We start from the raw sequence: 21,905 nt of genomic DNA, 5'->3' as shown, positions 1-21,905 counted from the left end.
AGGACACTAATATCTAATTTGACATATGGCAAAGGGATAGTCTCTGTATCTCTAAGACATAGAGTGGGAAAAGTTTCGTCAGGATTTCTTGCCCAAAGTATTCACAGATCAATGAAAAGTGTATGCCTGGAGCCAGTGCTATGGAAACATCTTTATTTTTTTTATTTTTTTAGCATGAAACGGGCAGCATCACTGAACTACCTGAATAAATCCAGTGAGGATTCCTTCCAGGTGAGAGCACCATTTGCTATGTTCCCAAAATAGCATTAGCTACAGGTTATTTTCACTCCTTCTGTCACTGGACACACACAAAAAATATTCAGGTGCAGGGAAAGAGAGTTAGATCAGCTAAGGTGATAAGCATAACGTGTCAAAATGTGTAAGGGATATAGTCTGGATTAAGTGCAGGAGGAAACATAGTAGTTCAGTTCGCACCTAATTCATTAGGAAGAACTTCCTGACAGTAAGAGCTGTTCGACAGTGGAATTTGCTGCCAAGAAGTGTGGTAGAGTCTCCTTCTTTGGAGGTCTTTAAGCAGAGGATTGACAGGCATATGTCAAGAATGCTTTGATGGTGTTTCCTGCTTGGCAGGGGGTTGGACTGGATGGCCCTTGTGGTCTCTTCCAACTCTATGATTCTATGATTCTAAGCCAAACTTTGGCTCATCAATCATGCAAGCTCCCAGAGAGCAGATCTAGGCCATTTTGTTCTTCTGGCCATGCTGCTGCTGAGAAGTAAACCATGGCTTGGTTTAGTGCATCATCTGAACCTGAGCTGATGCTTTGTCCTCACAGCAGCAGGACTAGAGGAGGAGCAAAGTGGGAACATTCTTCTCTCCGGGAGCCCACACACTCACGTGTTCATGTCAAGCCATGGTTTGGCTTAGCGTTACATGCAAACCAGGTCACAGATCTGGAAGTATGTATGTGTCTGAAGCATTTGCGAACTTCCCCTGGGTAAGCTGGAAATCAAGTGTGAGGCAAGGATTTCCCCCTCTTAACTTCTGAATCATCACTGTGGGGTGCCTTAATTATTACTTCTGCAACATGACTGGTGTAGTTTGCATCTCCCAAGGCAAACATGCCGTACCGTATTGAGAGAAATCTGAACACTTGCTGATTAGTTTTCATGTTTTAACACAAGCTCTTGGTCTTAACGAATACAAGATTGGAATATGCAAGTGAAACTGGGTTTACTTTTTTAGGATTCCCAGGGTCTTCGGGCTGAGACGAGAGGCCTCAGTGCAAGCAGTGTGGATCTCCCTTCTCACACTTCCTTGGTCACCTCTAACTGAACCTACCACATTATTGACACCGCACCCCGTCTCAAATGTTGACTGCTTCACCGTACCGATACTACATCTCAAGTTGATCGCCGTTTTGGATACTTCATCTGTAACATCCTCACATGTTAGAATGCTCATTATTGCCTCTTGTGTCGATATCACTACAATGGAAGAGAAGTGTGTCCTGTCATTGGAAAACGCTAACCCACATGGGACCATTGCCAGACCGGATAGGGGAGTTCCCTCCTTCACCTGCTGTGGAATAGCAGCTTTGGTGAATGCATCCACCCCCATGTTTGCAAGCTGTGTTTTACCGATTGCACAGAATCAAGTTCCAGTATCTCTTGCTTGACCCGCTGCCTTGCTGAACTTTGGGCACAGAGTCTCAGCCTCTCCCTTAGTGCGCATCCTTTCCACCAGGTAGCATTGCTGAGATGCTCTCGTCCATGCTCTCAAGCTGGCTTGCTCATTCCTTCGGTGCCTGACCCAGATAGTCCCCAGTACCATCTATTTTTTCACAGTATATGTCCCCCATCTGTCTCCACCCCACCCCCTGCAGCCTTCTAGGGCTAGGCTTTTGCCAAATGAGTATTCTTGTGTCTGGGGGTTGTACTGCAGCAGCAGACAGGATGGGACATGGAAATATGATGGCTAGTTAGCCAATTTTGTGGGGGATTAACTTTGCCTAACCAAAGCAGAGGTGGAAAACCTCTTTGCTCCCTCGAGGGCTGCATTTATTCAGGACCTCATGACAGCAGTAGACAGGGCTGGAATCACCCCCCCCCTCTCTCTCCCATTCATCTAGTCCATACATACACTCTGCCCACTTACTTAAAGGGACACAAAGAGACAGGCATCTACTTCACAGAGATTCGGTATGTATACACTCCACTCCACAAGTCTTGTTCCCACTCTAGCCTCTGGCATCGCCTGTGTCTGCCTTAGCATGAGCCACTGTAGTGCAGAGCAATGGAAATAACTGCAGGAATGACCTGCCACTAGCCCTGTGTTACTACCCATGATTTACTTCCGATTGTTGTTGTTTTAATTTAATAATTAAAAACGATCACAGAAGCCATTTTTGCCAAGCGTCTCCGGAGCAGATCTTGCTGTCGAAACACTTCCACCTTGGGTTTTACATCTGGCCACGTGCGACGACAGTGGCAATGAAACTAGGGGGGGAGAGCCGTTGTCTCTCAGAAATGAGCATGAATTGTTGTACAGGGTCAGAAACGTTATTGGGGTGGGTGGGGTGTTAAAAGAGCACATCACCTCGCCTCTTATTCAAAATAAGTGTGGTTTGAATGCACAAAGGTCTCTTACACCAAGTCAGACCATTCGTTCATCTGGGTGGGGAAATCAGGCCTATTTGACCTGCAATGCCATTTTGAAGCAAGTCACACCCACCTGCCTCACATCTGATGTCATGTATGATGTAAGTGAAGACATGGCTAGGTCAAAAGGGGGGTTTGGAGGCACCACTGGTCAGCAGCACCTGCAAAGCCCAGGGCTTGTATGGCATCTAATGCAGCTTATAGTTGATGCTTCTACAGAGCCATACATGCCTCTTTGAAAGCACTGTGGTCTTTTAATTAAAGGGTTACACAAATGTTAAAAATAAATAAACCAGCCTTGTATTGGTGCTTGGATAGTGCCATACATGGCGCTCTGAAGCACCAGCAGATATTTAAACCCACACAGTTCAAACCACTGTGTGCATGCACACGAAAGCTCATACCAAAATAAAAACTTAGTTGGTCTTTAAGGTGCTAGAAGGAAGGAAGGAATTTTTTTATTTTAGTTCAAACCACGCAAGCAAAAAACGGACCACCTGATGCTATGGTAATATAAAGTGATTGACATGTGGGCAGCCCCACCCACCCACCCCTGCTCAACTTGGCCCACGGGGTGGGGTGGGGGACAAGGTTCTGACCCACCAGCAGCATGCAGTAGATTTATGCTTATAAAATTTACGCACTGCTCTCTACTTAAAGGAGTCAACCCAAAGAAGACAATGATACGACTTAAAACATATTAGAAACAGACCTACCAGTACTGTACAATATGAAATAATCGGTGTTGCCTTAATGCCTAGGAAAACAAAAATGACCTTGTGGCAACAATGGTAAGGTTGGAGAAAGCATTCCATAACTGCACAAACACAGTTTTCATGCATTGAGGTGTTACAGGTAGGTAGCCGTGTTTGCCTGCTGTAGTTGAAACAAAATTTAAAAATTCCTTCCAGTAGCACCTTAGAGACCAACTAAGTTTGTTATTGGTATGAGCTTTCATGTGCATGCACACTTCTTCAGATGGAAAGCTCATACCAATAACAAACTTAGCTGGACTCTAAGGTGCTACTGGAAGGAATACATTGAGGTGTAGTCCTGCTGAGTGATAAATGATTCTGCACTCCCCCCACTCCACTAAAAAACAACAGTGTGGGTTGGACTAAATGGTCCTTCCAACTCTACAATTCTGTTTCTTTTAGCCTTTAAAATGGCTTTCCGGTAAAATGCAGCACTGGGGCTTTCAAGGTGTAGGCAACAGGTAGAAAATCAGTAGGCAATGCCGTACTTCGCTTCCTGTATCTCAACCTAATGTTCTACTCCTCCCGAAGCAGTGGAAAACAAACACAGGAGCCCGACGGGACGCGTGCCAGTTGCACGTGGGAAACATCCTCCATTGACTGAGGTCATTTGCGCCGCTTTCCGAGACAGATGCGGCGCTTACTTCGAATAACTGCAAGGAGAAAGGAAACTCACACCTGGGAACCCTGCGTGGTTCACTAGTAAAGCAACTGTGTTGCGTGCAGAAGGTCTCTGGTTCGATCCTCGCATCTCCAGGCGGGGCTGGGAGGAATCCTCGCTCGAAAGCCCTAACCGCGTCCGCGCCTTTCGAAAATACTGACATGCCCACGGACCAATGGTTCGACTCGGCTTCCGTACGTTCCCGCACCTGACTTAAAAATAATAATAATCAAAAACACATCCATCATTTAAACTTCTTGCAGGGGGGTTGGAGTAGAGCAGGCACCCAGATTTTTGGACTACAATTCCCATCATCCCTGACCACTGGTCCTGTTACCTAGGGATCATGGGAGTTGTAGGCCAAAAATCTGGAGGGCCGCAGGTTGGGGGTGCCTGGGCTAGAGGACCCTTGGGGGTCCGTCTCCTAACCATTCTATGATTCCGCCGCTTTTGTCCCGCACGAACATTGAAGCCTTCCACCCGCTGCAAATGGAAACCGGAAATCGCGGTTGGAGGAGAACCACCCCTAAGTCCTTTCCCCTTGAAAGTTGTGCGGTTGAGAGGAGGTGGGTGGAAAAGCCGCCTCGCAGACGTCACCCGGAGCCCCGCCCCTTTGCCCTTCCCTTCCTCCCACCCCCACCCCACACAGGGACTCGACTAGCGCTCGGCCTCCCGCCTCTTTTTCATTCGGCGGGCAGGAATAGCTTCCGGGTCGGCCGGAGAAAGCAGGAAGTGACAGGTAAGGGCTTCGCCCCCCTTTTCCTTCTCCTTTCCCCTACCCAATAGGGGAGTGGGCCTGAGACCCCCTCCTCTATTCCTGGCTTGGGAGCTGCGCGCGCTTCTTCCCCTGAAGTTGATTGGCGGTTTGGGCGGGGGCGGAGTTTAAGGGTCAGGTTCTCCCCCTCCCACCGTCTGGCTGCCATTCCTGAGGGTGGCAGTTGCCTGCGGTCTTCGTCCCCTCAGGAGCGGCTTCTTTCGCCTCATTCTTTCGTTCATATATTATTGTTCACTCCTTCATTGGCTTACTTGAATTGTTCAGACGCTCCCGAGTTCGAAACACGGGTCCCGTGCGGTGCACAGAGTGGAGGAAATTGCGAATGCGGGAGTCCCGTGGCGTTGTTTTTTCAACGTATTCAATTGCTTTTTAGAGAGGGGTGGTTGTTTTTTAGTTTCTTCCCCCGCGTTTCTTTTTTAGCAGATTCTATCTGTAAGCCGCCTTGAGTCGGGGGAAAGGTGGGATATAAAAAAATAGAATGATAAGAAAGGTAATCAGCAATGCAATAACACAGGGTTTTTTAAATCTGCTAGAAAACACACTACAAAAAGCTACATAGGAAATAAACGCAATGCTAAATAAAGGGGTTGGGCTAGATGAGGCTCGTGGTCCCTTCCAACTATGCAATTTTATGATTCTAAGGAAACAAATTTATTGAGAGGTGGGCCTTTTATGTGTTTCTGAAACACATGACAGTGCTTTTAATTCATGGTATTATAGTGCTTTTGTTACTCTGCCCCACCCCACCCCGTTTGTAGGTCATTTCCTTCTTGGTTTTATTTTTTCCTTATTTTATTTGGGATTGTGGTTTTTTGTTTTTGTTTTGCATGCAAAGCAAGGATATTAGATGTATAATGGTTTTTGCTGCATAGTGTCTCAACGTAATATGAATTTAAAAAAATATTTTAAAAGAAGAAAACACTGTCCCCAACATATACACCTGCATAGGCTCCAGCTGTTGCCCAAGAGAAGCTCTCTTGCATGTCTTCCCAACCCCCACCTTCTTTTTATGCTCCATATCCCAATCAGTACAACCCATCTACTTGCACCTCAGGCTTTGTGACCCTGCACCCATCTCCAGTTCCAGTCCCCCTATCTTGACAGAACAGCCTGCCCTTTTGATGGCATGTCAGTAAAAAAAAAAAAACCTTCCCATTTTTACCTGTAGTTGCCACATGGCTGGAAATTCAACAGGTGTTTTCCCCATCACTGCATTGCTAGACTGCAAATGAAAGCTGCATCTCCTGAATCTTCCTATTGATGATGAAGGTGATGGATACCAGGGAAAATATGGTGCCAGTTGTATTTCTGACTAATACCTTCCTATACTGTAACTCTGCTCCATTTCTTTCAATGGTGCACTGTTGTCTGACTCTCAAGACACAAGTGGGCAAAAGGTGGATCTTGGATCTACTGTTTTATACAGACCATTAGGCAAGATAACTTTTCTAATGAAGCTATACCTAACCGTAGGAGCTCAGAGTAAAGTGAAGAAAACCTTATCTTAAGGGTCAAAGCAGAGAAAGGGTGACCTTTTATTGGTCATTATCTGAATTTTAAAAATAAATAGGTATAATACTGTAGTAAATTCTAAAGGGAGGTTCCTCAAGGATCCTTGCTTTGACTGGGTGTAGTTACTGGTTAGGATGCTGTGATGACAAGATACTAATAAATCTGTGATGACACAGTAACAATTTGTTTTTAAAATATGGTTTATTATGAGGTGGCAATAGCTGTAGAAGTTTCAAAATAATTTGGAGAAGTGTACAGTTATAAATGCTAAAGAATTCCTAACAGCGGGTTGGAGCCAGAGTAGTTGTATTTGAGTCCTATTGAAGTAATGAGAATTTAAGAGATGTCTAACTTTTAACATTCTTTTAATGGTACCTAAGTGCAAATAACCTCGTTCTGATGCAACCCAGTGTGAATGACAGATAACGTCTACTGTATATGAGATGAGTTATTCAAGTAAAATATAAATATATTTCATTTATGTTTGTTTGTAGCACATACTGTACTGTACATACAAACTCCACTAGCAAACTGGCTTGAAACCAAAACGGATAATTATTTTTCTACCTCATTTTCCATTTCATAAATTAACTAGTGGCAATGGCTGAATGCATTAATAGTCTAGCCAAGCAGTTTCAAAAATTTTATCATTGTTTACTACATACAAGTAAAATAGACATGAAATGATGGGAAATTGTTATGCACAGTATACATATTAATGCCTTGTTCCTTGAGTAGACCCATGAAATACTACTTTAGGAAGCTACTTGCACGTTACATGTAAATAAATTAAGGATCATTAAGGGTGCAATCCTTTGTTAAAGACCGGCAAGGCTGAACCTGGCTTAAAAGCCAACTATACCAGTTGAACTCAGCAGAGTAGCGCAGGCACAGCGGAAACTTCTTGGTTGCAAGATGAAGGCAAGTTTCAGGAACACAGGAACTCACTGCCACTAGTACTGTGTAACTATATACAGCTTTATTTACAAGAACAAAACAACAAACAGTACATAGATCAGTACTTCTCTCTATCTCTCTACAACACAATAACCACATCAGAAACACACCACCAACTCTCCACAAAAACCCACAAATTCACCCTTAGTCTAATAGGGTTACTGACCCAATCACCAAGCTGTTGCTAAGGCTCTATCTATCACTAGGCAAATTATCCAGCCCTGGAGATTGCTGAATCACTTTCTGGGCATGTTGTCGGCTCTTAATTGTTATGTGGGCACCACAGTTCAAGAAGGATACTGACAAGCTGGAACGTGTCCAGAAGAGGGCAACCAAAATGGTCAAAGACCTGGAAACGATGCCTTATGAGGAACGGCTTAGGGAGCTGGGTATGTTTAGCCTGGAGAAGAGAAGGTTAAGGGGTGATATGATAGCCATGTTCAAATATATGAAAGGATGTCATATGGAGGAGGGAGAAATATTGTTTTCTGCTGCTCCAGAGAAGCGGACACGGAGCAATGGATTCAAACTTCAAGAAATAAGATTCCACCTAAACATTAGGAAGAACTTCCTGACAGTAAGAGCTGTTTGGCAGTGGAATTTGCTGCCAAGGAGTGTGGTGGAGTCTCCTTCTTTGGAGGTCTTTAAGCAGAGGCTTGACAGGCATATGTCAAGAATGCTTTGATGGTGTTTCCTGCTTGGCAGGGGGTTGGACTGGATGGCCCTTGTGGTCTCTTCCAACTCTACGATTCTATGATTCTATGACCAGATGCACGTACTCACACAGTGAAAAAACCTCAACATCCTTTGCTTACCTGGGAGTATGAACAGCAGTCAGCAGAACATTTCAAACTAAACATGCATATGATTGCTCCATGTGAAGCCATATACAGCCTTGGCCTGTACATCTGAAGGAACATCTCCACCCCCATTATTCAGCCCGGACACAGAGGTCCAGCGCTGAGAAGTAAAGTTACAAGGAACTAGGCAGAGAGTCTTCTCGGCAGTGGCACCTTCCCTGTGGAACGCTCTCCCATCAGATGTCAAGTAAGGAACTACACAACTTTTAGAAGACATCTGAAGGCAACCTTCTACAGGGAAGTTTGTAATGGTTGATGTTTTGTTGTGTTTTTAATATTTTGTTGGGAGGCATTTCAACGATAAACCATCTACATAGATAAACTACAGCAGTATATAAATAATTTATTCACATATTGTATTGAATACTGGGGGCTTCTTTGGTCATTGAATCTTAAATACTTTTTCTATTCAATAAGAGAATGAAAGGCTGCAATTTGATAATATTTGAGTTATTCTCATGGAATTAATGGTAATTACTCCTGAGTAGACAGCATAAGTTCATATGTAACTTACTTGCATGTAAACACTTCCAAAATCAGGTTACAGGTAGGTAGCCGTGTTGGTCTGGATCGAAGTAAAATAAAAAAATTCCTTCAGTAGCACCTTAAAGACCAACTAAGTTTTTATTTTGGTATGAGCTTTCGTGTGCATGCACACTTCTTCAGATACCATCTGAAGAAGTGTGCATGCACACGAAAGCTCATACCAAAATAAAAACTTAGTTGGTCTTTAAGGTGCTACTGAAGGAATTTTTTTATTTTACTTCCAAAATCAGTATGTCTGAAAACTGGTCACACATGGGAAATCATATTTTTGTGACTTCCCTCCCCTTGCCCCGCACTGCTCCCATTGTGTTTCGTTTTTTAAACCTGTCCAATAAATAAATTTGCATGTCAGTGGGAAGATGGGCAGGACAACTTCGTTGAATACAACCCTAGGTTGCCCCAAACCTTTGTGGCAATGGGAAATGTCTTAAGAGCACTCAAGAAAATGGTATCCTGTGCCTATAGCACTTCCCCTCTAGATGCAGTGATGACATTACTCAAACTGCTCAAGGTACTGTATAGAATTTTCTGTTGCATTTTTTGCAGGAGCTACAGTGTTACTATGGCTCGTATTACACTTGAGGAACTGAATGAACTGGATGATGAGGTCCTTGATGAAGAGGATGAACCAATAGATGGGGAGGAACAGAACAGGCTGTTTTCTCATTGGGAGACAGTAGCCAGCACTCACCAAGTGTCTCTCCCCCAAGGTATGAATTTGCATTCCAGTTGCAATTTTAGGCTGCACCTCCAAAGAGAGGAGGAAGTAGATTTTTAATCTGCAAGGCGAGGTCTGCTTCTACTTGCCTTTGACCTTCTGCCTTCACATGCACAGCCTCTAGCAGTCTAGTTCAAAACTGTTTCCGCATTTCATTTTTTGTTCTCTAGCATGCATGCACACACACCAAGGGCTTGTCCACATTTGAGCTTTATTTAGCTGTTAATCCACTCCCACCATCATTTGAATTAGACATGATAGCCACATGTATTTGAATTTGTATGTTAGGAGCCCTTTCAGTCTATCCTGTTCATACCAGTAGGCACTCCATTTTTCTGTTTGTTCCCAACTTCTAATTTATTGCTTCTGTTTTGCCAAGTAAGGGCATACTTGCAGCCAAGCAATTATAAAGTCTCATCACACACTTGGGGGAAAAAAATGAAAGCCTTGAAAAGGTGAATAGCAGAAAGTGATGACTGATCCACCCACCCCAAAAGAGCAGAACAAATAGCCTGCATCTCTAAGTGAGGTGATTTGGAGCCCAATTTCTCCCATTTTAATGGATTATCCCCATATCAGGTAAACCCAAATTTACAGAGGAAAACCATTGAGATTGGTAGTGTTTTAGGGGGCTATGCAATTTAAATGGGAATGCCAACAGTTGCAAGCACATAGTAAACTCTGGTGTGGACAGGTCCCAAGCAGCTTTCATGCTTATCTGCTCTAATGCTTTGTTTGGTGCTTTTTTTTTAAAAAAAGGGCTTTTAAAACAAATTATTTACATTTTGAAATGTGCTGCAGTAGAGGAGAGCAGGGTGCTTTGTGACACAGGCAAGTGAACCAATCAGTGCTGTGCACAGCCTGACTCTGGGAAGGAGGAGCAACAGGTGGCTCTGTGATTGACACAAGACACTCAGCGTTGTGCAAATCCAGTTTCTCCTCTAAACTAAAAAGTTAAAGTTCTCCTTGTCCTTAAAAGACTGTATGTGTACATGGGCTCTCCACACAAATTGTGGGTTGCCTCCAGTGCTGCTGTTCTACTAGTGCAACAAACTTCCACTCATGCAATGGTGTTTTCTTTTCCTCTCCCTTGCAGACACCCACCCCCAACACCCTGAGGGTTGGAGGCAGTGGCGGAAGAAGCTGCTTGGGCACCTGGGGCGGCGCACCCAGGGGCGGGGTGCACCACGAGGCCTCTGGAGTCTGCTTGCCTCCTCCCACTCAGCCACCCTATAGCTGAGGGGAGGCAAGCTGGCAGACCGTTTGGGCAGGGCGGAGCCTGCACACGCCCAAGCCATTTTGTCTCTCCCAGGAGAGACGCGTGGCTCAGGCGCGCTGTAGGCCCCGCAGTAAGTGCCGCCCAGCATTTTGTCACCTCCCCTCAGTGGTGACACCTGGGGTGGCCTGCTCCTATCGCAGCCCCCTTCCTCCACCACTGGTTGGAGGGCCCTTCAGACCGATTTTATCCTCACATGCTCCTTAAATCTGTTCTGGGATTTTTCCTCCAGCCTTCTGGAGATGATTTGAGGAGGGTCCGGGAAGAAGAAGGGGAGGAGTTCCGTTGTACAAACAAAAAACCTTGTGTGAACAGAACAAGTGTATTGGATACCACCATTAAAACAACCGGCATCAATCGAAACTATATAATACAACAACCAAGACAAGCTGCAAGAAGCAGATGATTTTTTTAAAAAAATCAACCTCTCTCCTCCCTGTAGGAGAATATGGTTCTTGAATAGTCCTGTAGTGGCAACTGGAGGAGGGAGAGGCCTTGCCTGGTTGGAAAGTAGGGAGCTAGATTACTGGTGGCTCTCCATGCTGTTATGTCTCCTTTTTACATGTTTAGATCTATAGTGTACCCTATAGATACTAATGAGGGTTGCTTGTTTTAAAAATGTAGGTTTCTACAGGGTTTGTTTTTTTAACTTCTAAAGATATTTTTCAGTCTTAAAGTGAATTCCCCACTACTTCACTCTGTTTTGCTAGAGATGGCAGGTCCAATAATGCAAATGGCGCGCCATAACCAGACGCGAGAGCCGGTGCCCTACGCTACTTTATCACAGCATGAGAAGGTGAGCACTCTCACATATACAGACTTGTTCATAAATAAAATAATGTATGTGTATATACCTGGCTGACATAGCTTTGTGTTATATTGTGGAGAAAAGAGCGTATAAGTCATGTAATATGTCCCTCCCCTCTCCAACATTCTTCAGAATAGCATCTGTGACTCTCCCAGCACTCCGATGCAAGTTTTTGCCGTCTTTGAACTTGTACAAAACCTGTCTTCCTGGAATTCCATACTTGTCTACTTAGTAGTAGGCCTCATTGAATTCAGTTGACTTGTTCCTAAGTAAGTGCATATGGTATGGTCAAATCTTACGCAGGTGGGTTGCTTCTAAAGGTTCTGTGTATAAAGAGAAACCACATATACAGTACCCAAACCATTGGAACCAACCCTGCCCTCGTGGCTAGTGGGTTATGGGGAAGGAGAGAGAATCCTCTACAAGCCCTTCACACAGGGTAACCCACCACGGGAAGAGTTTTTAAGCTCTTTGCCTTGCTTGTTGGGCAAGTCTCAAGGCATGGGCTCTGGGATGCTTGTGCCAGTTCTCATGGCCACTCAGTTGGCCCCACAACATCTCAAGCAAGCATCCCAGAACTGGTGCTCTGACCAGGCCTTTCCTCCCAAGCAAGGCAGAGAGTTTAAAGGCTTTTTATGAGCTGGATAACCCCAGGCAGGCCTGTCTTCAACTGCATATGGTTGAAATCGTGCAAGTTAAATGGGTGTAAGATGTAGTCATACTGTATAGCAGGGGTGGCTACCACAGATTTTGGGATGGCTCACCGGGACCTCCTGACAATTTGGCAGCAAATCAGTGGTGACTTAAAAACCCCACCACCCAAAATTACCCTCCACCTTTAAAAAAGTTTCAGTTGTTGTTTGCCTTTGTTGTTCTTCCCCAAGTGCCTTCAGATACTTTTTGGCAATTTCCTGTGAATCAGGGCTTATAAAAACACCCCAAAAACATCTCCTCCTGACTGCATGTTTCAGCATTCAGGTGCACTATTAATGTAGTTGAAAGCTGCCTGTAATGTCCTTGGCAGGCTGCAAAGAGGAACAATAACTTGATTTCTGCTGAACGCACCACAGCTGGTGATGGCACAGTGATTAGCATAAGTAGGTCAACAGGAGCTTCCTGTAGTTTTGCACCAATGGCTGTTTGCACGCTACACCTTTGAAGGACATTCAAATCACATTCTTTCCCTCAAACAATTCTTGGCACCGGTAGTTTGTTAAGGGTGGCTGGGAATTGTGAAAACTAGGTTAAACTACAGGGGAAATAATGTGTTTTGAATGCGCTTTATAGTGTGTGCACAGCCAGTGTCTGATGAAGAGATACAGATCTCTAACTATCATTCTCAAGAGCAGCCAAAGCACAGAGCAACAGAATGCAAGCAGAGCACTTTGCCAGCTCTAGGAAATTAGTGTGCCAGGTTCCCAGGGTTCCAGGTGCTCACCTAGGGTTCATGTCTCCTTTTCAAATGAGGCACAGTGGAGACTTTGGCGTCTTTATGATACATGGTTTATTTACACTTATATACAGCCTGAGCCTGCGATAGCACAGTTCACAGCATTAACACTGCAAAAGCCTCTTGTTTCTCCCCTTGGATCCAAACAGAAATCCAACATGCTCTCAAGCATTGCTCTGGCTCATCTCTCCAGCTTGCTGCTTTTCCTCTAGGTCGCATCACTTCACTCTTTTCTTTTTGGGTGGCATCACTTCACTCTCAACTCCAAACTCTAGCTGTGTCCTGCTAACTTACCAGGAGCTGTGGGAGGGGCCTCACCCACTTGCCATCTCACGCAGAGCCCCTTTCCTTTGTTTCCCTTAACAGCCCGTCACCAGGCTATCACCTCAACACAGGGTTTATATTTTAACACTTGCTGGATTCAGGGGTCAGAAGGATCTCACATACAGCTTACTTCCCCCAACCCCAAAATCGTGACATTATTGTTGGAGACGTAGCTTTTTGTTGGGCATTGGCACGATAGTGCAGGAAGCACCATAGCAGATCTCCTCTCCCCTGCAGGGAAGAAGTGGGTGAAGAAAATGCCCATGGGCGTGGTGGTGGTTGCTGCCTTCGGGCAAGTTCCTTGGATATGGGTACTTGATTACCTGCCCACCTTTTTGCTGAATATATGCTTCTGCCTGAATGTATGTGCACCAGCCTGCCTGTGTCAGCTACTCTTCTGCTGAGTTGTGAGTGTGTGTGCCTGTGCGCTGGGCATGTGGCCATTGGAGAGAGTTTCTCAAGCTGAACAAGGTTAGCCACTCCTGGCCTACCCCTCACATAGTGCCCTTCCCAAACACTCCCTCTTTTTTGTTCACCCACCACTGCCAATTGCAGTGATGGGCATCTTGCTAGTATTATCTTCCTATTGTCATAACGTTAGCTCAGCCTCTGCATATCAGTACTAACAGGAACAAAAGCATGCACTGCCTTGGGATTCTTCAATACAGATGTCTATATTGAATTCAATCCACCTGGTCTTCTGCAGTGTCTTCTGTTGTTTTTAATATCATGTGAGGGAGAATTACTTTTAAGTAGTTTTTGTTTTCCCCCTGGTTGTTGAAGGAGCAGTAAGTCTATATTTGTCAATCTACAAGCACTTCCTTGTCTTTTGTTTGATTCTTTGGACCTGTATTTGTATGAGGTCAGAAAGCAAGGTCATCTTTCAGTTTTCGTGAGAAAACTGCATCCATTTCCTGAAGTGCAGCTTGACTTTCAGGCACATAGAGGTGGGAGTGTGGCCTCAAGCTCCTGCAAGTAACCTAGATCCTTCAAATATAAGGTATTTTCCAATATTCATTTTTACTCAATTCAGATGTAATAACAAACCAATAATCATTATTATGACAATGAGTAGGTGTTCCCTCTGGGTTCTCTCATTCCTTCATACGCAAGGTGAGATTAAAAGCAGAAGCTTCTAATTTGTGTCAAACCATATTTTCCTGTTTTCATCCAAATGCAAAAACATGTCATTTCACAGACCAACGTTTGCCTCATTCCAAGATCCCAAACCAGCATCAAACCATGGTTTGTCATTACATCTGAACTGAGTTTGTATGACCATAAATAAGGGCCATATAAGTGGTATTTATCAGCTTTGATGCAATTATACTACTGCTAGCCTTTGATGTTAAATTGTGCCACTGTCTACATTTACTACCTGAAGTAAGGTCTCTGAAGGGTTTTCTTTGTCGTTTTCTTCTTCATTTCTGGTTAGCTATAATAATTCCATGCAAATGCTTTATGGAAGAGTCACTTCATCCCCCCTCTGTCCTGTTCCAACCCAAAACTGCATGCAAGCCTTAGAAAAGTTGAATCTTCTGTCTTCTGAAACATTCCAATGTGTCTATAGAGCTGTTGCTCCAAAGATGTGCAGGATAGTTCCTGGGACTGCTGAAGGCATTGTTTTGTTTTCTATATTTTTTCTGCACCAAAAGGAGTTGGATATACAGTTGTTGTTTTCTTTCTTTCCCACCTGCATTGATGGATTTTCTCCCTTCTCACTTTCCTTTGAGCTAGCAAACTTGACTCCTATAATATAAACATACAGATTTACCGGCTCCTGCTTTTTAAAAACCCTTACATTAATCATTAATCATTCATTTTTGTGTCTTTAGTAATTTTTGTTTAGTTTGCCTGGGTAGATTGCACCCTTTAGGGCTGTGTTATACTTGTGGTTACGAGCTCTGTTTTTACAATGTTCTTAAGATAAAATGATGAGCTTTGTGTCTTAGTGGAACAGCTGGGATAATAAACCTACCCTAGTGATAACTGACAAAATAACTATTTAAGCAATTTTCAATGCTGTGGAGCTCCAGGTTAATGCTATTATTAATTCAGCAACAATTAGTTAAAACAGTGACACCTTTTATTAACGTATATTCTGTAGATAGGACATAAACTGTTTATTATCCTGACAAATATATTTTGAAGAATTTCCCAATTATCTGTAGTGGTTTAGAGAAGCAATAATGATTAATTTAATGAAAAGCATCCTAATACCTTATGCTGTGTTGAGTGTGCTTTAAGGCAGCTGATTCTAAAAAAAAACACACCAAAAACTTGGAAGGTATTACAACCTGTCACAAAGGAGAAATCTCTATTCTCTTTGTAAATGCCAGTTTTTGCTTAACAACATTGAGATGTATCTGGCCTACACTATCAGCCTTTCTGTTTGGCTATTCCATGCAAAGAACCAGAGTGGTGCAGAATATTGAACTAAAGCTGGGGAGACCTGGTTCAAAGTCCCACTCTGCCAATAACCTCACTTTGAGCCTAACCTAGCTCACAGGGTGGTTGTTAGTCTAAACGGAAAGTGGGGAGAACAATGTATGCTGCCTTGAGCTTTTTGGAGGGAAAGCGGAATATAAATTTAGTTAATATTTGGCAGTGGAGATGCAACACTTCATTTGCACAGGATGGACTGGGAGTTCCTCTTCCCTTTCCTCTAGTGCCAAAGCTTTTTCAGTACGTAATTCCCACCCTGTGTTGTTTGAGTGCCTAGCTCTCACTAACTCTTTTTCCTTCTTGGTTCAGTGTGAGGAGCTAGCGTACGAGGAACGACAGTACCCAGCTGGGAAATGGGCATGCATTACCAGAGGAGAACCTAAATATGAGCAAAGCATCTCTATGGGTTTCATGAAACTAATACGGTACATCTGCAAGGAGAACTCCCTAGGTATGTGGAAGCAAGCGTCATCGTGGCAGGGACATGGAAGCCTGCAGCAGCTAAACCCGCTGGACCTGGAAAGGCCAGAGTTGGGTTTCTGCAGATCCTCCTCTTTCACTCTCTGGTGTCTTTATGTGTGTTTTTATCTAGGCCGCCATTTGGGGATGACAGTGCCAGTGCTCAACGAGATCCACCTGAACAAGGAAGGCACGGAATTGCTTCAAGAAGTCATGACTGCCTATTACCTCCCTGAAGAATTTCAACCTAACCCCCCTCTCCCCTTGGACCCCGACATCCAGATACAAGAGAGAGCACCACTTCGGGTTATCTCCAGGTGGGCTCTGACTCATGCATTCTAGGAATATGTTTCATGTGCCACAGGTCTCTAAATAGAGGAAGGAAGGAAGGAAGGAAGGAAGGAAGGAAGGAAGGAAGGAAGGAAGGAAGGAAGGAAGGAAGGAAGGAAGCGTTCTTATCCTAGCTGGGAGAAAGGGAATGCATGGCAGGGAAGAAAGTGGCTAAGTGAGAACAGATGTTCTGAGATCCTATAATGCAGACGGGAAAGAAAGCTGGCTCTCTCCAATTCCCCCAGCCTCCAAGATTAGGAGCCCTGTATAATGAAGGATAGAGGGATGGGTGAGCAGAGAAACAGTTACAGCACTAGATCTTTATGGGCAATTGTTTTGTTGTTCACCTTGTGTAAAGGGTGTTTTATGGGACCACTACAGAAGAAACAATCCTACGGGAGATTCACCTTCTCTGGGAGTTGCTGGGCTCCACAGAAAATGTGCTTCGCGAAACCTACTTGGTGGCTGCATACCAGAACCCTGGCGTCCCTAACCGCCGCAATGAGATCTGGTTTATCCGGCGAGCAGACTGAAAGCACCTTGAATCCCCGGCAATATTACAATCCACCCTCCGTGACTGGATCCGGTTTAGATGGCAGTTTTGAAGGAGAGGAATGCACATCCTGACTCACTGTAGAATAAGATGAAGTGCTCCTTCCCCCCTGCGCAAACCAAGGAGTTACAGATCTCCCCGAGGTGGTTTCCATGCTACTCCTGCAGGGGGTGCTGTGGTGTTGGTGATGGTGGAGTTGGCATTGGAAGGAACAAGGGGTGTCTGCTTCAGTGGGCCCTGAGTGCAACCATGCCACATTTGGATGAAGGTGCATTAGGAGCACAGGAAGCTGCCTTATGCTGAGTCAGTTCATTGGTCCATCTAGTTCAGTATTGTAATTGCTGACCGGCAGTGGCTCCTCAGGTGTTCAGGTAGGGAACATTCCCGGTCCCGCCTGGAGATGCCAGGGATTGAACCTGGGACCTTCTGAATGCAAAGCAGTTGTGCTACGACAGAGCCATGGCCCTTCCCCCTCCTTGGGGATTGTACTGGGGATTGCAGCTGTTGTGCGACCCACAGCTCACATTCCAAGGGTTAGGTATCAATCCTGAAACGAATCCGGAGAGCAGGTTGAAACACCACTGCCTACAGCTGTGTCCGTAACTGGCAAATGCGGATGTACTGGGGGACAGGTTATGACTAAGTTACTTGTGGAAGGAGGATTTTACTTCTGATGCCTTGGAGTATCCCTTTTCGCCATGCGCATGAGAAGCTGCTAGTCAGCTTTGTTATCCAACAGCAGAAGAGCCATTCCCACATGTTTGGGATGGGGTAGCTTTAGACTTCCCTGACTGGAATAATGTGAAAACCTGTCCAAGAGCAAATGGGAAATCCCCGCCAAAGGGCTAAGGCTCAAAGGGAGATCTGAGAAGCAGAGATCTCTGGCCTGTAAGTCCTCCTGTTTTCCCAAGAGCACATAAAGAGATAAATGCCACCCATTGGCTACCTCCTGCCTATGAACCAGTTTCTCAATCAGGCAGGCTTGGTGCGAGCTGAGCAGGCCACATAGTACGTGTTGTCACTGGCAGCATTTTTTGTCGCTGTGTGTTGCGTTGTGCATTGACTGGTTGGTATCACACTCATGAATGCTGCTGTCCTCTGCCAAAGAAGGCTGGTAGCACAAAGTAAACCTGAAATAAAATCTAGCCCAACCCTCTCTGTGTATCGCATTTTTACTGACTTTTGTAACATTCGACTCCAGTAACCGGTGGGGGTCACCACTCAGATGGAAGATCCAGATACAAAACAGAAGCCTGACACCCAGAGAGTACCCATGTGACATGCAATACATCTGCATTACAGATCAGATCTGACCATGAGAAATGGAAAGTCTTTCCCTCTTCAATAATAATAATAATAATAATAATAATAATAATAATAATAATAATAATAATAAATTTATACCCCGCCCATCTGGCTGGGTTTCCCCAGCCACTCTGGACGGCTTACAACAGAAAAATGAAATAAAATAATCTATTAAACATTCCTTCAGTAGCACCTTAAAGACCAACTAAGTTTATATTTTGGTATGAGCTTTCGTGTGCATGCACACTTCTTCAGATACACAGAGTGTATCTGAAGAAGTGTATCTGAGTGTATCTGAAGAAGTGTGCATGCACACGAAAGCTCATACCAAAATATAAACTTAGTTGGTCTTTAAGGTGCTACTGAAGGAATTTTTTTATTTTGCTTCGACTCAGACCAACACGGCTACCTACCTGTAACTATTAAACATTAAAAGCCTCCCTAAACAGGGCTGCCTTCAGATGTCTTCTAAAAATCTGGTAGCTGTTTTTTTCTTTGACATCTGATGGGAGGGCGTTCCACAGGGCGGGCGCCACTACCGAGAAGGCCCTCTGCCTGGTTCCCTGCAACTCGGCTTCTCGCAACAAGGGAACCACCAGAAGGCCCTCAGTGCTGGACCTCAGTGTCCGGGCAGAACGATGGGGGTGGAGACGCTCCTTCAGGTATACTGGACCGAGGCCATTTAGGGCTTTAAAGGTCAGCACCAACACTTTGAACTGTGCTCGGAAACGTTCAAGGAAAATTTAATAAGATGACATGCTTCTGTTAGCTATGTTCTGTGGCCAGTATATAATAGCCACTTACCAATATAAATTCCCACTCAGCTGCACGTCTGTAAATGCATTTTTTCTTTTTTCAGCAGTGAAAGGTGTGCATTGCCTTGCTAGTGCTGTGGGTTAAACCACAGAGCCTAGGGCTTGCTGATCAGAAGGTCGGCGGTTCAAATCCCCGTGACGGGGTGAGCTCCCATTGCTCGGCCCCAGCTTCTGCAAACCTAGCAGTTCGAAAGCACGTCAAAATGCAAGTAGATAAATAGGTACCACTACAGTGGGAAGGTAAACGGCGTTTCCATGTGCTGCTCTGGTTCGCCATAAGCGGATTTGTCATGCTGGCCGCATGACCTGGAAGCTGTACGCTGGCTCCCTCGGCCAATAACGCGAGATGAGCGCTGCAACCCCATAGTCGGTCATGACTGGACCTAATGGTCAGGGGTCCCTTTACCTTTAACCTTGACATTGGAAGCATAAATTTTTAAGTTAATTGGAGTGAGTAGATGAAGAAAAGAGTGAATGGTTATCCAGGTTCATTATTTCATCACCTCAGCAGAGCTAACTTCAATACTGTGCAGCAGTGGTAATACTCAGGAGTAATTTGTGTAGTATCCTGTTGTTGCCTGGGTGTGGAAGAAGCAAATTTTGTAGGTTGGTATTTGATTGCTTGTTCTTAGCACTGTCAAAGATCTCACCTTTTAAATAATTGTTTTAGAAGTTTGCAAACATGAAGATTAAGCCACTTTTTGCAGTGGCAAGTCAGTTATTTTAACATAATATCATTTCCTCCAGAGGCTGCTCTTGTCTAACAGTAGGCTTTTGTTGAAATGATGAAGAATCAAAGATCTAACAGGAACACAAAGAAATGCACAAATAGTAAAAAGCAAGGTATTTTAAACACATTAGAAATGACAGCTACCAAACAGTAGCTACCAAAGACATTGTGAGGCACATACGGTACTGAATTGTTATAAGCCTAGGAACACATGATGCAGCAAAAGCGGAGGCATTAAATGTATTTGTCATCTTGATATCTGAAGATAAAACTCAACAGGAGATCAGTAGTCCAGGCACCTGACAGAAGCAATATTAAGGTATTAAGAATTGAATAAAAATCGTATGGATGGATTCCACATTTTAAAAACAACGGGCCTGGATGATGTAGCCCTAGGGTTTGTTTTATTTAAAGCAAACACAAAACATCAAAAGTTTTGTATCAAGAAAAGGTGAATTCTGTAATCTGTTATGCAGATAAAGCAAATGTGCATCTATTTTGCATAATCTGCTGGTTCTGGGAAGTTTCAAGGTAATGAAAATTCTCTTGAGAGCTAAGCTGAATTCCCCCTCTGATGTATTTTTGCAGCCAAGACTAGAAACCTGTTCAACCCAATACAGTAAAGGCAAAAACTAAGCTTCTTGGGATGCTGACTGTTGTATTGAGTGCCAAATTCTACATTTTGCATAGGTTTGTAGAATACAAAGAGCCCTGCCTGCATCCTACGGTAGTTACCTGAAAGGGGCCTGGGACTTGGAGGTCTTTAGCGGTCCTTACTGTGAAATCCTGCAGGCTGGGAGAAGCCCCAGAAGAATGGAAATGCTGCAGCTAGCCAAAAAGATGTAGGGCCTTGCTTTGGTCTTGTGTTGGTTTGTAGCTGAGGCTATAGGTGAGGCCACAGACTATACAGTGATATCCCATACAACTCAGTGGAATAAACCAATAGTTTAGTAGCCTAGAAAACGCTTCTCCCCAAATGAGCAGCATCACTTCTCCCCAAATGGTTTTTCTAGCAAGTGGCAGTGCAGGATCAAACCATTTAAAATAAAGCTGCAGTGCTGGTGCAAACCTGACTTAAGTTAAATAAAAGCCTGCAGTAGTACAGATATTAAGTTACAGGTACGTAGCCGTGTTGGTCTGACGTAGTCCAAACAAAAAATAAAAAAAATTTCCTTCCAGTAGCACCTTAGAGACCAACTAAGTTTGGCATAGGTATGAGCTTTCGTGTGCATGCATCAGATGTGTATTTGAAGAGGTGTGCATGCACATGAAAGCTCATACCTATGACAAACTTAGTTGGTCTCTAAGGTGCTACTGGGAGAATTTTTTAATTTTTATTTTTAGTCCAAATATATCACTGATTATATTGGATTAATATATGAACTTCCATCTCTCCAACTCCAGACCACTAACATTTCTCCTCCTTTAGTCTGCTGTCTTACTCATCTGGTTGGTAGTACCCCCTGCTGAATTCAGTGGGGCTTCATAGAATCCCACTGTAATGCATTATGCTCAATTTGGTTCACTTTCCCTTATAATCCATATTAAGAAAACTAGGAGAGCAAGTGGTGGAGATATGCATAGCCATTAAAATATTTCTTACCTCCTAAGCACCTTAGTACATTAATACATATCCAAGAGAGATCCATTATTCCCCTACCCTTGTTCAGTTGAATTTCCCCGCTTGGTTTGGGCACCCATTCCATTGTTAAATTACCATTTCTGACATTTTTTTAAGAAAACCCTTTGTTCTGTGGAAATACTGATATCCACGGTCAGCAACCCTTTCCTCCTATCCATACACAACAGACAACACAATACAACAGAGACAAGCGCACACGTAACAATTTCTGTGTTCCCCCTACTGCCAAGGGGGAAGACCTGTCTTCTAATGAAAATGCTCTCTTGTGTGCAGCTAGAAAAACTCCCAAGAAAAAAACAAACCCAGCAACCTTGCTATCTCAGTCCACAAAGTAGTCATCTTTTAAGGTTTATAGGTTTGTATTA

General features: G+C 44.1%; 2 protein-coding genes across 11 annotated transcripts in view; both read left to right on the top strand.

Moving 5' to 3' along the window:
- Nucleotides 1-2,363, top strand: part of KLC4 (kinesin light chain 4) — a 69,358-nt gene extending 66,995 nt beyond the window's left edge. For all 6 annotated transcript variants that reach the window (XM_035111151.2, XM_035111150.2, XM_035111146.2 and 3 more), the window contains 2 exons: nt 174-231; nt 1,205-2,363. In XM_035111151.2, the coding sequence (XP_034967042.1) occupies nt 174-231; nt 1,205-1,294 (148 nt within the window). In that variant the 3' untranslated portion in view covers nt 1,295-2,363. The remainder of the gene's footprint in view (nt 1-173; nt 232-1,204) is intronic.
- A 2,303-nt stretch (nt 2,364-4,666) lies between these two features.
- Nucleotides 4,667-21,062, top strand: LOC118083084 (heme-binding protein 1). Of its 5 annotated transcripts, XM_060273052.1 has the most exons (6): nt 7,845-8,679; nt 8,916-9,395; nt 11,390-11,475; nt 16,016-16,157; nt 16,299-16,482; nt 16,854-18,652. In XM_060273052.1, exons 2-6 carry the CDS (start codon nt 9,101-9,103, stop codon nt 17,026-17,028), a joined length of 882 nt encoding a protein of 293 aa, XP_060129035.1. In that variant the 5' UTR covers nt 7,845-8,679; nt 8,916-9,100; the 3' UTR covers nt 17,029-18,652. The 5 variants fall into 5 exon arrangements, with proteins under 5 accessions (XP_034967048.1, XP_060129036.1, XP_060129034.1 ...); XM_035111157.2 differs by lacking the exon at nt 7,845-8,679 and adding an exon at nt 4,667-4,774 and having other exon boundaries at nt 9,232-9,395; nt 16,016-16,482; nt 16,854-21,062; XM_060273053.1 differs by having other exon boundaries at nt 4,781-8,326; nt 9,232-9,395; nt 16,016-16,482; nt 16,854-21,062.
- The last annotated feature ends 843 nt before the right edge of the window (nt 21,063-21,905 follow it).

Source organism: Zootoca vivipara, chromosome 3 (assembly GCF_963506605.1).
Source record: "Zootoca vivipara chromosome 3, rZooViv1.1, whole genome shotgun sequence".
In the NCBI taxonomy this organism is placed as follows: Eukaryota; Metazoa; Chordata; class Lepidosauria; order Squamata; family Lacertidae; genus Zootoca; species Zootoca vivipara.
Note: the sequence above shows the minus strand (reverse complement) of the source record. Positions and strands in the feature narration are given on the sequence as shown.

What these genes read in the sequence shown, in the direction of transcription:
- LOC118083084 (XM_060273051.1), top strand. Translation starts at nt 9,101, where the DNA reads ATGGGAAATGTCTTAAGAGCACTCAAGAAAATGGTATCCTGTGCCTAT. An exon ending in CCAAGTGTCTCTCCCCCAAG is followed by an intron (nt 9,396 to 11,389) that starts GTATGAATTTGC and finishes CTGTTTTGCTAG; the next exon opens with AGATGGCAGGTCCAATAATG. An exon ending in CTTTATCACAGCATGAGAAG is followed by an intron (nt 11,476 to 16,015) that starts GTGAGCACTCTC and finishes TTCTTGGTTCAG; the next exon opens with TGTGAGGAGCTAGCGTACGA.